The sequence below is a fragment of the Pinus tabuliformis genome, chromosome 6 (assembly GCF_031772625.1).
Source record: "Pinus tabuliformis cultivar Carrire ecotype Pingquan chromosome 6, CPIR1, whole genome shotgun sequence".
Classification (NCBI taxonomy): Eukaryota; Viridiplantae; Streptophyta; class Pinopsida; order Pinales; family Pinaceae; genus Pinus; species Pinus tabuliformis.
In genome coordinates, this window is record NC_142292.1 from 277,341,369 (window position 1) to 277,359,654 (window position 18,286).

The 18,286-nt window shown below is 38.9% G+C and overlaps 1 protein-coding gene across 1 annotated transcript; it reads right to left on the reverse strand.

Moving 5' to 3' along the window:
* Positions 1-5,786: 5,786 nt before the first annotated feature.
* On the reverse strand, positions 5,787-8,873 carry LOC149258436 (uncharacterized). Its single transcript, XM_089415365.1, has one exon. It carries the CDS (start codon positions 8,697-8,699, stop codon positions 6,126-6,128), a length of 2,574 nt encoding a protein of 857 aa, XP_089271491.1. The 5' UTR covers positions 8,700-8,873; the 3' UTR covers positions 5,787-6,125.
* Positions 8,874-18,286: the final 9,413 nt, after the last annotated feature.

Below are 18,286 nucleotides of genomic sequence, written 5' to 3' on the forward strand. Positions count from 1 at the left end.
TCAACTTTTCCTACTTCAGCTTCTGCTATTATTCTTGAGAATGCTCCAGATACTGCTGTAGATATTGCTTCCACCCAAACTTCTTGAATATCCTTGAAGATATCTCCCTCTGCAACATCTAATTTTTGTTCCTTGTCTGCAATTTACTTTCCAATGATTTAATGTTTTTGTTCCATGGGCTAAGTACTATCATGGAATCTTCCTTTTCCTCCTTCATTTGACCGTTCTCCTGTGCCCAATATTTTTTTGTCTTTGCAGCAATATCTTCATCAGAACCTGTAATCATAAAGCAATTGTTAAAATAAAAAACATAAGGCTTTTGTGTCTTTTCTTTCTTTGGCAACGATTTAGCTTGTTGCTCTGATTTTTTCTCCTCTATCAGCACATCAGTATGCTGATTTAAATTCTTAAAAGAATTCATGAGACTGTCAGCGAGTATCTCCTCCACACCATCTGCTTCAATGATGTTTTCTTGCTTTTGTCCACTGTAGTGAAATTCTTCATTCTCATTCAGCTCTACTTTACAACCTGAATACTTACTCTTTGGTTTTTTAGCCTTTTCTCCAAAAGACTTAACTCATGCCATAAATTTGCCATCTCACTTGGAATTTTTCTTAAAAGTTATTTACAATCCTCACTATCTTCTTCTTTGTCACAAGTATAATCTCTTGGTGACACTACTTCATTCTCGATTAGAATAAAATTCCGATTCTCCTTCTTTGTGATAGTTTTAGATGTCTGTCCATCACTCTTCCTTTGGCCATTTAAGAAAATCAATTTCTCTGTGTCCTTACCAATAATAAATTCCTTAACATAAGATATAACTGTCTCATCTCTATTGAAGATATTTCCTTCACTAAGCAAGGAATTTATGAACTCCTTCTGTTGTAATAACTCAACTTTATCTTCATTTGGAAGAAAGCCATCATCATACTTTGCTTGGCAACTTTCAGCTTCACTCAAGATAGTTCCATAGGATGGTTTGTCTTCTGTAATATCTGCATTCACACACAACTTGTCAGTTTTAAAACCACAAGACCTCATGATCTCACTTGATGATTCAATCACCAAGTCCTCCTGTTGTTCCAAGCCCTCTACATGACTCAGAAATATTTCGATGGTCTTCTCTTCAATCTCCTCAAGTCCTTCACTTGGTTGCTTGATATCCTTCTCCACTTCTTCCTGCTTTTGGCCATCATCATGAGTCAAACTTCCTCTGCTTTCAGTCCTTGCAACATGCTAAAAAGTAAAACTTTTCCCCAACTGTGTATGGGCATTGACATGACACCTATCTATCTCATCTTCTTTCAGAACAAAATTGAGATTCTGTTTGTCTTCTTCCTCCTTATGACAATATCAGAAAATTGTCTTTCTTCACATGTTTCACCTGCATACATACACAAATTATCAGATTTTAAATCATGTGACCTTTTGGTCTCACTTGAAGTTTCAGTCTTCAAGTTTTCTTGTTGTCTTGAATTCTCAAAATAATTCATAAGATCTTCCACAGATCTCCAGTCTTCATATTTACCTAGAACTTAACCCTGTTCTGCTTCACAAATCGATATTTCCATTTCCAACTCAGCTTCTCTGAGTTCTTCCACCAGCCACTTCACTTACTTCTGTTGTAGCCTTCTCTGTAACTTAGACCACTTCACTAGATTTTTCCTCAAGACCCAACCTTGTCTTTGGTTTTCCTCTAGTAGCATCCTTAATACATTGAGTTGTTCTTTTAACTCTGCAATCTCCTTGTCATGCTCTTCTTGACTCATTCTATTGCCATTTACCTTAGCATCCTCCTCCTTCACTTTTCTTCTGTTCTAGTCTTCCTTAGAACCTCTGTTATCTCTGTTATGACTATCAGTAGCCATATTCTTCTCTATCTTCATGAGTTTCTTACTCACTTACTATGAGTTGCATTAAAGCCTCTGCAACAGCAAATCCTCCCTGTTTCTACTCACCTCACCAAGCTTTCCTCTGTACTTGGTCTTTTGGCAAGCACTTGGTTCTCTATTCCCTGAAACCTTTTTGAGCACTTCTCTCTGCTCCTTCTAGGCTTCAACTCATCTGCACCTTTTAAGAACACAATTGTCCTCTTGTATTTCAATCACAAATGAAATACTAAGTTCTAACCACCTCTTCTTTCACTCAGAAATTCTTACCAGTTTTCTTCATCCCTTAGAAATTCTACCCACATCCTCTTGTGGAATTTCCTTTATGATCTTTCCGTGAGCTGCAACAAAGCCTCTACAGTAACAAGTCTCCTTCTTGCTACACATGTCTCACTAAGCTTTTCTCCTTTGAGCTCATTCTTTTGGCATCTCTCTGGTTCTCTCCTCTGGAACCAATTGAGCACTCCTTGCTCTAGGTTGCTGCAATCTTCTCACCTTCAAGACCTCTGCATGATCTGGTTCTACCATTCACCTGCACTTTGAATGGATTGTTCTCTGTTTCTTTGAATCTGCAAATTCTGCTACATTTTATCTCTATGTGCCTACTGTTTGTCAGAGTAAAATCTGATCTCCTCCTGCCTGGATAACCTTCAAAACATAACTCTGTTCTAAGTTTTCTCAAAGAATTCTTACACAGAATTTCCTTGTTCTACTCTGATACCAAATGACGTCAGCTTAAGCTGCAAATACTCCAATGATGCAGCCTAAGCCGCATATACCCACAGTATGCAATACAATTGCATGCCACACTATGTGTGTCCCAGGAATTTCAAAGATTCCTTAGTAAAACCTTCAATTAATTAAGGTTAAGGCTCCTTAATTAAAATCTATGGGGAAATACAACATTTGATGAAAACCCACTTTATCAAAGTCTAAGTCTTTAAGCAGAGATATATTCGGTTCTCTCTTAACCCTTATAACTCAACCTTTTGGTTAATTTTATTACCCGTGCATGTCAACCATACCATGGTCTTTAGACTTTGGTTAAAAACCAAACTTAACTCATAAAACATCAATTCTGCCTATTTCTATTATAATTCCCGTATAATAGAAATAACTCATAAAACACACTTAAACCTTTACCTTTCTGCCTTTCTTTGAATCTTTGCACATATATCGATGCTCTCCTTGGCGCATTAGATCTCCACCGTCAATCTTATTCTCGATCTGACGATTATTGCATCACCTGATCATCAACTAACCCTGGACGATCTCTACCGTTGACTTGCTCCGTCCGATCCAACGACTGTCACCACTCGATCGCCAACAAGCTTGGCTGATCTTCACCGTTGATGAATCTCGCTTGATCCAACGGTTGTCGGGCAATCTTGCGTAGAATTAAGCACGACCGATATCAAAATGAAGGCACGTGAGAAAAGTGGTTTTCTCTTTCCTCCGTGTGCTACGTGTCAGCCGCTAAGACTAATCGCATAGAATTCTGAAATACCATTTACTACCTTTAGTCTGCGCGAGAAACTGCTTACCCTTTGTGAGACCGCTTCATCCTTTTCTAGCACGTGGGTGTAATCTCCACCGTCCATCTTCTTGACTTATTCTATGCGACTTAATCTTAGCTGTCTATCGTGTATAACCTCGTCCGTTGATCTCACTGATCCAACAGTTCCCGTGCACCGCTACGCTCTTTTGTTTCTTCCTGTGTAATCACCCATTCGGTTTTCTATCTGTGTATTTGCTTCCGCTTTACAGTTGTCACTTGTTCTGACCCGATCTCCGCTCGTGCCTTTACGCTTCCTTTATAATTCCTTAGGTTTTAAGAAACCTTACAGTTAATCCTTCGTTGTGAAGGTTCTCTCCAATGCTGTCTATGCGTAACCACATAACACATTTTTTTGTTACTCATTCTCTGATTCTGCGCACCTGCAACCTAAGTTCGCAAAATTTCTCTAGTCACACACAACTTATAATTCAATTACTCAACACATCACACAAACTCAGAATTGAGTTATCTGTATTAATAAACAACATTTACACAGGAATTTCTTCCTCGGCTTGATTTTCAATATCAATGGTCTTTCCTTCCCTTCCGTAGGCCTACAGACAAATCTTATCTAATCTCACTCTAGCTAACTAACTCTATGCCTTTTTTGCTTACATTTATACAAAAAAATTTGTTTAACCAATTCTGGTTCAAATCCTTAATCTGTTGAAGTAAATCCTGAATATCCTCTAAATCCACTTTTAACTCCAATTAATCCATAAGAATCCTCTCTAATTCTACGAATCATGACACCACTTTCTAGTCTAAGACTTATAATTGATTTCCAACCCTCTTGTCATCACTCATCACCACTCATGTTCTCCTACATTTGAGAGCATTTACAAATATCCTCACAACATCTAATTAATTCCTATTTTAATCACTCAAAACATTAATAATTACATACATAGGAATCCAATTTCCTTGAAAACACAAGACCCCCTAAGTTAACTAAAATGTAATGAAATTGCTGAGCTGTATGCTCCTGCATCACATAGTCGAAAAAAAATACAAACATCAAAAGGGTAGAGTATTACTCAATTTGTACAGTCTAGTGTAAGTAAAATAATTATTGCAAAATTGGATAGAGATTATAACATAGTATGAGAATGTTATATGCTTCAATAGTGTGTGGAGTGCAACTATGGAGGTCGATCTTGCAAAGATACAATAATCGAAAACCCACCATGAGATCCTGAACATTCTATTGTCTAAGACTTGTCACGAAGAATTTACAAGAGTACATTATGTATATTACATGGATGGATGAGTAAATGATCAATCAAGGCAGCCCTTAATGGTTTCTCACTTCCTCATTCCCTGAAATTAGATCAGACATGGTGTGCACTGACTTGATCAAATTTGGTCACTAGTGCAAATCTTGGAAAGCCCTAGCCACTTTGTATCCCCATTTTGTTCTCCATGTGGTCCCTCTAGGCTACGATGTAGCATTGTTGTGGTGCCCTGAGCTATTGCTAAGGATCAACGCATAGAAGCTCTAGCGTCAATTGTTCATGAGATGTTTCCCGCAACAATTAGTGCCAGTTGCACAAAATAGTGGCATGACAAGCACTATAGGAAGTCGGGTTCAATGCTTCCCCAGTGCAACAAAAACCAATAAGGATTTAACAAAAGGCTGAACCTAAGTTTCAATCTTCACTCGGTGCCTAATTTCAGGTAATTTGTTAGCCCCACAAAATATGGTCAAGAGATGGATCATGCTTCCTTCAGTATACTGTATTGTGTCAGTTGCAGGATGGACTCCAAATCACTGAACCACAAATTCTGCAATTTCTCAGGCATAACAACCTTATAGGCAAGAATTGATAATTTTAATTTAACACTCAAAAAATATTGGAAGAAGTTGATCCAAAGTCAAACAGGTACTAAAGCATGATGATAATTGTAAACAAACAAGAATATAGATCAAGAACTACATGTGCCAACTCCACACTCTCAAGAAGAGCAGAGAGAGAGATATAGATTCCAGAATGAGTGAATAAAGAAAAGGCTTGTTTCACAGTCTAGAGAGAGATATAGATTCCAGAAAGAGTGAATAAAGAAAAGGCTTGTTTCACAGTCTATTAACAGCCTTGCTCTGTTTCAACGGCTTATTGATAAACAGCTATATTGAACAACATCTTTAAAATGCCCCATTTTAACTGAATACCTGTCTTATATGGTAATCCATTAATCTCTCACATTGTTGCCACAACAATAGCGAAAAGTGTAAAAGATGGATTGTTCCATACTTCTTAATTTAAGACGCAACAAAGATCAAAAATCCAAAAAGAGTGTATTTCATGTGTATAATCTGAACCAACAAACATTTCTAATAAACAAGAAGAGAATCATATTGAGAAAGATTGAGTACAAAGCAGATAAGAAGGCAGACTTCTTGTAATATAGGACAAGGTTGAGCATGATGTCTGTTGATCATCATGTCAATAGTGATATAAGATAATATGTAAATTAAGTAAAAAGCTCAGATAATTCTCCATGTTTGGTACCTTGAGAAATGGGCATAAGTGAGTAAAAAGATATACAGAGACATTTGGAAGAATTCTGATATGCACTGCTAAGTTTCACAACCCCTGGTAGTAAAACAACATTTGAGGCTCGATACAATGCAGTTATCCACAAGTGGTTTTCAGTGCATAAAAGAAGAGAGTGATTCAGAAGAATCTATTTTTCGACAGTCTTATACGTTGTGAAAGTCTGTGTAGCTTTTCATGGTCAAAAGTTTTGTCAGTTTGTTTAGTTTTATTAACAAAATCAGACGCTGCTTGGAATCTGCCTAGTTTACAATAACTATCTACAATGATATTATAGGTGTGCTCATCAGGCATGCAACCATGTTCCTTCATATAGTTGATGACATTCATAGCCTCCTCAAACATTGCAAGGCTTGAATAACCTGCTACAAATGTATTGTAAGTGACAATGGAAGGATTTAATCCTGAATTCATCAATTCCAACAAAATCCTTGAAGCGTCCTGCATAAGACCCTGTTTGCAGTATGCGTTAATGACAATGTTGTATGACACAATATCTGGCTTATTGCCAACCACTTTCATATCTCTCAGTATAGCTTCGGATTTCATGCAGTTGCCTTCCCTACCATACATGCTTATCAAAGAGTTGTATGTGATCAAATCCGGTTTCCAACCATTTTGTTTCATGCTATTTAACATATCAAGAGCTTGATGAATGAAGCCATGCCTTCCGTAGATTGCAATCATGGTATTGTAAATCACCAAGTCTGGTGAAAAACCCCGTCTTTTCAACTCTGAAAAGGCATCCTCTGTCTCCTTTAGGAAATCACACTTGCTATATACAAGCACAAGTGTTTTCAGGAGTATCCAACTGGGATAAATGACTCCTGAATGTATATCTTCTGCAAGGGCCTTCAACCGCACTATGTGTTTACCATTGACATAAGCATACAAAAGGGAAGCATACGCATTTCCATTCAGCTTATAACCCCTGTCTTTCATATCTACAAGGACAGCCTCTGCTTCCTTCCACTGCCCTTTCCTAGCTAATGCATTCAAAAGAGCATTGTAAGTGGAGAGATTGGGACAAAATCCTACTTTTATCATTTGGCTATATGATTCTAGAGCCAGATCAACTGACCCACACTTCCCATAAGCCCAAATCAGGGTATTATAAGTGTCTCGAACTGGAATGAATCCAGCTTTCTTCATTTCCTTGAAAACTCTAGCAACATGCACATGCATACCATTTTTCCCGCACACAGCCACCAGAGTATTCCATGTGACTATATCAGGGATATAGCCACTAGACCTCATTTCATCTAATGTTAACATCAGTTTTTGGAATTTTCCATTTTTTCCATACATACCAATGATAGCATTGAAAGTGCAGAGATTGGGATGACAACCTGCCTTCTTCATCTGTGTGAAAAACTTCAAGGCTCCGTCCTCTCTTCCTGCCTTGCCAAATGCAGATATCAGGATTGTGTACGTAAAAACATCCGGCTCCACTCCTTTACTTACCATAGTATCCATCAGAGCAGCACCTTCATCACAGAGTCCAGCAGTACAGAAAGCTGAAATCAATTCATTATAGGTCACAATATTGGGTTGGCACTGTTTGTTGTTCTCCATTTCAGCCAAAATATTGAGAGCTTCTCCGTGCAACCCTGCTTTCCCATAGACATTAAGAAGAGCATTGTATGTGATTCTACCCGGGGCACATCCTGCTGCCTTCATCTCTTCGAAAATATTTGATGCGTCTTCACACAGCTCTCCTCTGGCACAGGCAGCTATGATGGTATTGTAGGTGTATTCATCAGGCCTAAGTCCCCGATTTTTCAACTCCTCAAAAAGTAATACTACTTTGTTCCAAGAATTACCCATCTTGCCATATACACCAAGCATTACATTGTAGGTGACAATATTAGGTTCGCATCCATCTTCCACCATTCTCTTGAACAAATAAATCGCTTCTCTGTACATGCCACTTTGGGAATAAGTGGAAATTAAAGAGGTGTATGCATAGGCATCTATAGAATACCCTTCTAGCCGAAGTTTGTGAAATAAATCAGTTGCTTTGGAGCATTGAGCTTCTCGGCATAAAGTCCTGATCATTAGTGCAATCGTTTGAGCATTTGGCTTGTGATCCTCATGGTTTCTCATCCATTCAAATACATGTAAAGCCTTCTTCCATTGTCTAAATCTGCATAGGCCCTTTAAAATTGCCAGAAGATCCCCTTCTTGTATTTGAGCCGAATCTAGAATTTTGCCCAAACCCCCACCTTGATCAAGAAGAGAGTCTAAAAGTAACTCTCCAGTTTCTGAGAGCTCCTTCCTCCATGACTGCCTTCCGAATGCACCATTTCTGGAGCCCTGAACACCCTTGCCTGAAGATGCGCCCTCTTGAATAGCAGGTTGTGGAGGTGGTCCTTCAAAACCCACATGGGTGTTAGAACCCAATTGAGAATGGAGACCGCCCTTTTCGTCTTGGGCGTCTCTGATTACTGGTGGAGGCCTTACGGGTGATTCAAGGACCAGCTTCTTATTAGTTTTGTTTTGGATTTCACTGAGTTGGGGTCTGGATTTGGCAGTATGAGAAGGTGGAGGTGTGTCGAGAATGTGTTGGATAAGGGAAAGAACAGGAAATGACTGAGTTGAGGATGGTGGAAGTGGAGAGTTCTGTGGTCGGAATGTGGATTTGGGTAAATCTGGGGCGACTAGAAGGGGAGGCATGGAGAGCTTGTCGGCCATTCGTTCGTCCTGCAATTGCAATTTAGAATCCAGCTATGAAGGTACTCGTGGAATGGTCGTTTCTTCGATGAAATTGCGAGGCCATCTAATAACCTGATCTTCGGGGAGCACTTCTCATTTCTTTTGCGTTGCATATGTTTACAATTTCAGCAATTCCAGGCATAAGTTGCTAAAATATTCCTAAATATTATGTGTCACTTAAGGATAAACGTTTTAGGGTTTTAGAATTTTGATTTTTTCTTTTATTACCACTTTTCGAATTTGGAAAAGTATATGAGAAAGAAAAATGCAATTTACACAAAAGTGTTATTTTTAAAGTCAAAATAGGTTTAATATTATTTATACGATAAGATTGTGCAATATAATATTTAAAATTTTATTGATTTAAATTAGTTATTATTTAATTTTAAAAAATATAATATAAATATTTAAACTATAATATTTCTAAAATACTTTAGATGTAACGTAAGATATTATTTAGATCTATTTAACATATAATTTTATTTTAAAAAATCAAAATTTTATTTTGAACTTAAAATAAAAAATTGAATTATTGTCCTATCTTCATTTCTCTATCTATAATTAAAAAAAAAATCATTTCTATTTTATAAAATATAATTTAAAATTTTACATATTTGTATTATATATTTTTAATCCATGAATCTAATTTAAAATTTTAGGTGTTTATTTTATAATTAGTTATTTCTTATTAATATAAATAAATAAATAAAAAGTATTTTAACGTCTACGAGGCTAAAGATAGCCTATGGGACAGATTGCTTTTTCATCTGCTTGATGTATTCGGCCCTTTTTCTGTGAAGCTTCACAACAAATGCTCCCAGCTTCTCAACAAACCCCTCACTAAATAGATTATCCCAAGAGCTCGTTGCCAGCGTACCTGCATAACTTTCTTTGTTGCCTTTGAAGGCCTACCTGCATAACTTTCTCTGTTGCCTTTGAAGGCCTCACATTCTAAAATGAAATGTTTTTCTGTTTCCACTTTTTCGGAAGAACAAAAAATGCATACTCTTTCCTCCCACACTTCTTTTGGCCTTTTCCAACGCCCTGTTTCACAACAGAGTTGATGAGAATTAGTTCTTAACTGAGCAATAAGAATTTTGGCTCTCCAAGAGATATTGGCCTCTATGTATGCTTTTGGTTGATGACTATGAGTAGGATTAAACGCTTCAATATATTACTTTTTCTTTCTTCCTAGCTCCTTATCCCAGGTATGCTTGTGGAACTTTTCCATAACAAAAGATTTTATCTCTTTGTTGCTTATGGGACACGCGTTCAAGCAAAAACCCCATTTACTAAATCATTTGTTATTTTGTTGCATCCAAGTTTGTTTATTTGTTTATTTGTTTTTTTTTTTTTTTGTACAATCTACCATTAAAGACAACCTTAGGCCATCTACCCTCTTCCATTTGCTCATTTTTTTTTAAATACCTTATGACTCGCATCATCGCAATTGCTTCAATAGGAGCAAACCCTGTTTCACTTAACAATATAGCATAAGGAATTGCACTTTTAATCTTGAATTTGTTTGTAAACAAACGCTTCTGAATTTTCTTAATTTGTCTCCGCTGCATGTTAGATGTATTGTTCGCCCATAGTTCACAACCATAGAGAATCATCGGAATCATTAGAAGCCCAAAACGAGTATGAGTGGTTTTCCAGTCCCATAACTCTGCGTCTCTACACCTATTTTGAAAAGCATAAAATGCTTTCGAACCCCCTAAAGTTATTTTCTTTCTACAACCATCCCAACTTAGATTTTTGTTGAAGTCAATCCTGAGGTATTTGTAATCCGCAACTTCTTCCAGAATGTTGCCTTCAAAGTAGAACTTATGCTGGTTATGTTTTCTTTTCCTAGAGAAAACCACTACTTTCATTTTGCTGACATTGACTTGCATCCCCACACTTCTACAAAAATGCTCAAGGGATAGTAAGTGCTCTTGCAAACCAAGAGTTGATTTAGCAATCAGAATAAGGTCATCTCCATACAAAAGAAGCCTTATGACAAACTTGCCCAAATAGATACCATCGCCCCTTTGCGAATTTAACCACTCCTCAAGCTTGTTGATATATAAACCAAAAAGGGTAGGAGACAATGGGCAACCTTGCTTGACCCCGATATTGGTTCTAAAACTTTTAGAAATGCCTGTTGAAGTTCTAATTTTGACTTTCACCTCTTCATACAGCCCATGCACAACTGCTCTCAAATGTTTAGGAACCCCAAGTTCCTTCATTCTGTGCCAAATCTTATCCCTAGGAACCGAGTCAAACGCTTTTCTAAAATCAACAAAACAACAAAAGACTTCTTCCTTTTTCTCCCAAACTTTTTCAATGATGTGCCTTAAAGTTATACAATGATCAACTGTGGAATGTTTAGGTCTAAAACTTGCTTGCCCTTTAGCACGCTTATCTCTTTCTTTTGCCCACTTGCTAATTTTATCTTCTAGCATGCTTCCAAATAACGCTGCAGACAAAGGGTTTATCATGATGGTCCTATAATTGGAGGGATTATTGACATCACCGCTTTTGAAAATAGGTATTGCCACACTAGTTGTCCAATCTGTGGGGAGCTCCTCTTGTATGATGTTGTTGAAAATTTTTGTATTGTGAGGTGCAAGGATCTTTGAGCCCCACTTTAAACAAATTATAATTATAAAAAAATTGTAAAAATATCTATATTAAAAAACATTGATGTCAAATTTCCAAATTTATTTCAAAGAATCTTGTAATTTCTTTGTAACCAAACAAAATTAAGGATTACAAAATAAATCATTTAAAAGTAATTTTTCTATCTAATTTTGTGTAATTATACAGAACAACCAGTATAAATATCCAAAATAATTTAATTTGAGATATCATATTTTCAACCATGAATAAGTTCCATGAATGACATAAACATTTCTTATTTTAAAATAGAATGTCTATGACAAGTAAAACAACCATGACTAAGTTCCATAAATCACATAAGAATTTGTCATTTAAGAATAAAATTCTTTATGAAAACCAAAAGTGTATTTAAATTAGAAATATGGTGCATAGTGAATTGAAACATGAAGTTTGAGGAGTTATTAAACTATTTGTAGTCATTATATTTGGCATTTGGCTAGTTTTATGTGTGTGTTTGATTTGAATCGCTTTCATTGCACTCTTCATGCACACATTAGTAGATCAAAGTCCACTCACTTGACATCTTTAAGACCAAAGACTAATCATTATGGCTATGGCCATAAGTTTACACCTTAACCTAATGTGATATGCTTAAAACCATTTCTCATTCCTCTTTGTCCAATTGCATGATCTTTTTCTCATTTGTCCCTCCCAAGGATGGATCTAGAAGGGGTAAACCCCCTTCACTCTATCAAAGTGGCCTTCTAAGGTTTTATCTCTATTAGATTTTGGTAGCATTAGATAGGTGTTCTAGTCTTGATTTGTGTGTAAGAGGATAAGAACACAAGATCTCCAAAACCCAAAAAAAAAATTGTGAGATAAGATTGTGAAATGCCTTAATTAAATTAATTGATCAATAATTAAAAATGCCTAAGTCTAACTTAGGAAAATTGATTAATTAATGGGGATTAAGGAAGGAAGATTGAGAATGTTATAGAGACTCACATGAATCAAGTCTAAGATTATCTTAGTCGTTGATGAGGATATAATCATGACCGTTGAAGCTCTGACAAGAGATTATAAGAGCAAGTTGATGGGATGGACATAGACACAGTTGTGAGAACAAGAGCAAGGTAGATCGAGCTACACAGTGCACATAAATTCAGCGAGGGAAAAGTTCGAGCCAAAGGGAGAGCATCAAAGAGAGGGAGCAACAGAGAGAATCCCGGAGGAGTTTCCCAGTGGTTTTCCAATGTCGGAGAGGCGGGAAAAGGGAGGCTGAAATCTTCTATAGAGAAAGTTATCTAGGTTGTGTGAGTTAGCCATTCCAATTGAGTGAACTGCCTAGAAGGTGTGTTTCAGTTGTCAGAGGCCAAAAAGATCATCCAGAAACCAGAGCAAATTTTTCCAATGGTAGGAGGAGGTTAGACGGCCCAGTTTGAGGTTGATTCAGGGGTTGTATGACTTGCCCAAGCCAGCAATGTGAGCAACTAGAGAAGCAATGCGAGCAGGTCAGAGGGAGGCCAAGTTATTTTGCACAGGGAGTTTTTCTGCTATTTATTTTGGCCAAATTATTTGCAAGAGGATTGCTAGTTGGGTATCCAGATATTGTACTCAGATTTTTATTACTGCATAATAATAAAATAAACCCTCTTTTTTTGCACTGGTTTTCCCTTCGGGGTTTTTTCAGAAACTATTGTTAAAAAATAACTGTCATTTTTATGGTAGTTGTGTGCATCTATTTCTCAGTTCTTGATTTTATTTTCCACGACGTTTTTATGGTGAAGATTGCAATTGTGAGTTATTCGTTAATTGTTGTAAACAATTAAACTACTAACATTTATGAGACTAATATATAGTAATTGCAATCAAGGAATTTTCACATGGTATTAGAGCAGCATTGAAGATCAGTGTAGAAATTTTGAATAATAAACACTTATTCAATAGAGATTATCCCGATTATACACTTTTGCGGAATACATGCACAATACATAACCTCCTCTACGTTCATCATCAATTTAGCAGCATCAAAAACAATGAAACATCAATAGCATGCACATATTAACACAGTATGTATCTCGGGGAAAGCTTACAGTTGAAAACCCCACACTATCTGTATATTAATGATTAAGAACATGTAACAATACATGGTACAATACTCCTCACAAGTATCCAGCACTATCTCCACCTGTTACACACAAAACTAGCTCAGATCTAAACAAGTCACAGGTTCAAATCTCCTCCGCTGCTTTGCCTGCCTCTATTGCAAAATACCAAGTGAAAATCACCCACACTGAAAATCACGTGAGCACAGGCTATATCATTGGGCATATACTGCGCAATCCTCATGGGCATACTCAATCCATTGATTGTGCAAGATCTCATGCACAACTATAGTCACAACTGATAGCAATCTCAACCTTTAACACCTGTCTCCACTGAACTGTACATGCACTAACATGCAACTGAGTTAACTGATGTATTCTTTAGTTGCTTTATGAGTTAATAATTAATTCACACAACTCATCACTAGTCTATTTTCAATTAGACTAATTACAACTAGTTCAACCAAGTCAAATTGAACACAACTCCATCAACTCCACATCCAACTCCACCAAACTCAACTGCTTGAGTTCTAACTGAAGTCCTGCATGCAATAGCTCAACTGACCCACAAAGAAAGTGTATTTCCTTCTCACAGCTACATGTGCCACATCTGTAGCTCAAACTGAAGTGCTCCAAGAGGATAAGATAATGTTTATAGTCTAAATATTATTATGAGACAATAATATTTGACTTTTCTATTTTTAGCTTGGCAGTCTAAAAATAGACTCTGATCACACCGCTATGAACCAAAAATAGAAGTCCATCTATTTTTCCCAACATGACCAATCATCCATAAACAGCATCCTGCAACTCATAGACCATGATCCATATGTCTAAAAATATACTTTGCGCCATAATTTGCCTGCGGGCCCACTTAGTGAAGGCGACTCCTTTCCACTAAGCTCCATCATCTTGTTGCATTCTCAACACTCCCTCTCAACAAGATATGGATTATTAGCAACCCCTATCCTGCCTCGATGGTATTGGAATTTTCTCCTGGTGAGTGCCTTCGTCAAGATATCAGCATCCTGATCCTCTGTTGGAATGTATGAAAGTAACATGATTCTCTGCTACACACAATCTCTGATATGATGGTACCTGATGTCAATGTGCTTAGATCTATCATGAAATACAGGATTAGCTAAGAGTTTAATGCAACTTTGGTTATCATAGTAAATCATAGTAGGATCCAAGTAAGAATCGAACAAACCGACCAGAATCTTCCTCATCCATATAGCCTCGCATGCAACCAAACTTGCTGCCATATACTCGGCCTCTGCTAAACTAAGTGCCACGGATCTCTGCTTCCTGCCGTACCAAGAAACTACTGTCGAACCAATACTGAAGACCCCTCCTGATGTGCTCTTTCTGTCTGTTGGGCTCCCTGCCCAATCTGCATCCATGAAGCCACATAGCTTCACCTCATCCTCCTGTCTGTACCACAATCCATATCCCGATGTGCCTCTAAAATAACACAATACATGCTTGCCTGCCTTCCAGAAGAGCTTGGTTGGCTTAACCATAGCTTGTGAAAGCTGGTTAACAGCATAGCACATATCAGGTCGTGTATTGACCAGATACATAAGCGACCCCACCAACTGTCGATAAACAGTGGCATCCACTTCTTCTGCCGAAGTGGCATCCTCCTTCCTCCAACCTCCAGGAAGAGGAGTATCAACAGGCTTGCAGCCATGCATGTTGAACTTCTCTAGTATCTCCCAAGCATACTTACCCTGAGAAACAAATAGTCCATCACTGCGCTGCCAGATTTCCAATCCCAGAAAATAATGAAGGAGGCCCAAGTCCTTCATTTCAAACTCCTTTGCAAGATCATCCTTGCATGAAAGTATCAACAACTCATCACCTGTTAGAATCAAATCATCTACATAAAGTACAATGATAAGCAGCTTACCCTCCACCACAATTTGGTATAGGTTAGGATGTGCCTCACTCTTGGAGAATCTAAGTTCGGTGAAATAGTTGTCTATCCATGTGTACCAAGCATGTGGTGCTTGTTTCAACCCATACAATGCTCTCTTGAGCCTGCATACATGCGACTCGCTGCTGAAGATCTCGAAACCTTCGAGTTGTTCTATGTACACCTCCTCCTCAATGACTCCGTTGAGGAACACAGTCTTCACATCCATCTGATGAATGTGCCACCCCATCTGCGCTGAGAGAGAAAGAATCATCCGTATGGAAGAATACCTTGCGACAGGTGCAAAGGTCTCCTCATAATCAACTCCCTCTATCTGTGAAAAGCCTCGGGCAACAAATCTTGCCTTGTAGATCCATCTCGAACCCGCCACTGATTTCCCTTCTGGTCTAGCAACAATCTCCCATGCACTGTTTCTAACAATCGAATCATACTCTTCCACCATGGCGTCTACCCATGCAGGGTCCTCCACAGCTTCCTCAAAAGAGGATGGCTCAGTCACAACACATTTTCTCACAAGAGCCATGTATCTAGTGTACCGATCAAGTGACTGTCTCTACCTGCGTTGGGTTGTAGGTGGTCCTACAACTTTCTCTGCATCTTGAGCCAGTCGCTCAGCTTCTGTCAAGTGCTTTTGCCCTCTGATGGTTGGTGCTGCATGAGTGGTTTCTTCCACTCCATGAACCTCGTCCTGTGGCTGATCCATGTCCTGAAGCTCATCGTTAGGAACTAATAGCTCCTCATCTGCATGCAAGTGTGGTTCCCTCTCAAGCAAACACTTCATGGCTTTCTCCTCCTGAAATTTTATATCCCGTCGCACAACAGTCTTACCACTATCTGGCAAATACACACAATAGTTGTGGGGCGTATCAGTGTACCCCACAAATATCCCAACCTCTGTGGTCAGCTCCAACTTCTTCCTGGCATCCTTCATCACATGCATGTAAACGTTAGCACCAAAAATCCTCAAATGAGAAAGATCAGGCTTCTTACCAGAATAAGCCTCCTCGGGTGTACTCATGCCAAGTATCCTGTGAGGTCAACGGTTCTGCACATAAAATGCTGTATTGCATGCTTCCGCCCACAAGTGAAGGGGTAGGCCCTGATCATGCAACATCGCCCATGCAGCACCCACGATCGTTCTGTTCTTCCACTCAGCAACCCCGTTCTACTGTGGGTTATGGGGAGTTATGAGCTCTCTTTGAATCCCTTCTGCACTGCAAAAGTCCTTGAACTCGCCAGAGATGTATTCACCACCATTATCGCTCCTAAGAGCCTTCACCTTCTTCCCCAACTCCTTCTCGACCAGTGCTTTGAACTCACAGAACTTTGAGTATGTCTCGTTCTTCTTCTGCATGAAGAAGATCCAACACTTACGAGAGAAATAATCAACAAAAATCACATAATACCTGTGTTTTTTTGTCGAAGCTACTGAGAAAGGTCCACACACGTCTGTGTGAATTCTCTCAAGGATCGTCGTGGCACGACTATCCTTCTCGTGAAAGGTGGCTTTCACAAACTTTCCCAAAGTACACCCCTTGCACTAATCTGACTGCGCAAGAGTGCCTTTAGGAAGCCCTGTAGTGATCTGCTGCAGTATCTTCAAGGCTCCATGGTGAAGGTGACCCAATCTCCTGTGCCACAGCTCGCCATCATCCCGGCTCACCAATCCTTCTGCCTTGCATGCCATTGTTGCGCAACCATCTACATGCAATTGATAAAGGTTCCTCACTCGAACCCCTATCTTCCAGGTTTCTCTAGTTATCTTGTTGTGCAGGAAATCCTTTCCCTTGCTGAAAACAACATCATATCCCTTGTCTTCTAACATTGCCACAGAGATAAGATTCTTCTTCAATCCTGGAACATGCATCACTTCCTTCAATACGAAGGGTTTACCAGACTCCCTCTCAAAGGAAATGGTACCGATACCGGTCGCACTGTATCTACCATCATCACCCATCTCGATGTGCACTCCAAGATCTTTCTCCTCCAGATCAGAAAACAAATCTCGATTTCCTGTCATGTGAAAAGAAGCACCATTGTCCAAGAACCACACCGATCCCATCACACTTGAAGCCAAGCAAGCAATCAATGAAAAATCAAGCTCAAACTATGAGGCTAGAGCCTCTCCTGCTGCAGATCCAGCAGCTTGCTTGTTGTTCTTCTTGCGTAGACAATTAGTGGCATAGTGTCTGTGCTGGTGACAGTGAAAGCACTTCACCTTGGACATGTCCTGCTTCTTGCCTTTTGCACCAGACTGAGAAGCTTTCTTGTTCTTCCCCTTCTTTGCTTTGGCAGCCAAAGCGCAATTTTCTTCATCAGTTCCCTTTGATGAAGATCTGTCCCTGGTATTCCGCCTGATCTCCTCCTGCACAAGATCTGACCAAAGTCTTTCCCATCTTGGCAATTTCTCCCGACCATTGACAGAGTCCTGATAGGAATTCCAACCCTTCGGAAGACCAAGGAGAGCCAAGCTCACCAAGTCCTCATCATCGAAAGTTACCCCCACACTTCCCAGCTCATCCCTGCACTGAGTGAACTTCGTGAGATACTTGGGCATACTGTCTCCCTTCTCACATTTGATGTTTCTGAGTTTATCCTTGAGTGCCAGCTTCCTCTGATCGCTCTTGCTTTGGAATAGATCTATCAACGCTTTCCACATCAAGTATGGAGAAGCCTTTCCATGCAGGTTGGACACAATGTGATCCTTCACGCCCTCCAACAGAATCCTTCGACACTTTGCTATCTTCTTTTGCCAAGCATCAACCTGCGCAGTATCAGTAGGCTTTGGGACCTCAGCCTCTATGAAATCCTTCAGCCCGTTATCATCTAACACTGCCTCCATCCTGTCCTTCCATGCAATATAGTTCGAGTTGCCTTCAAGAGCATACTCCAATTGCAATCCGTTGAAAGACATTGCC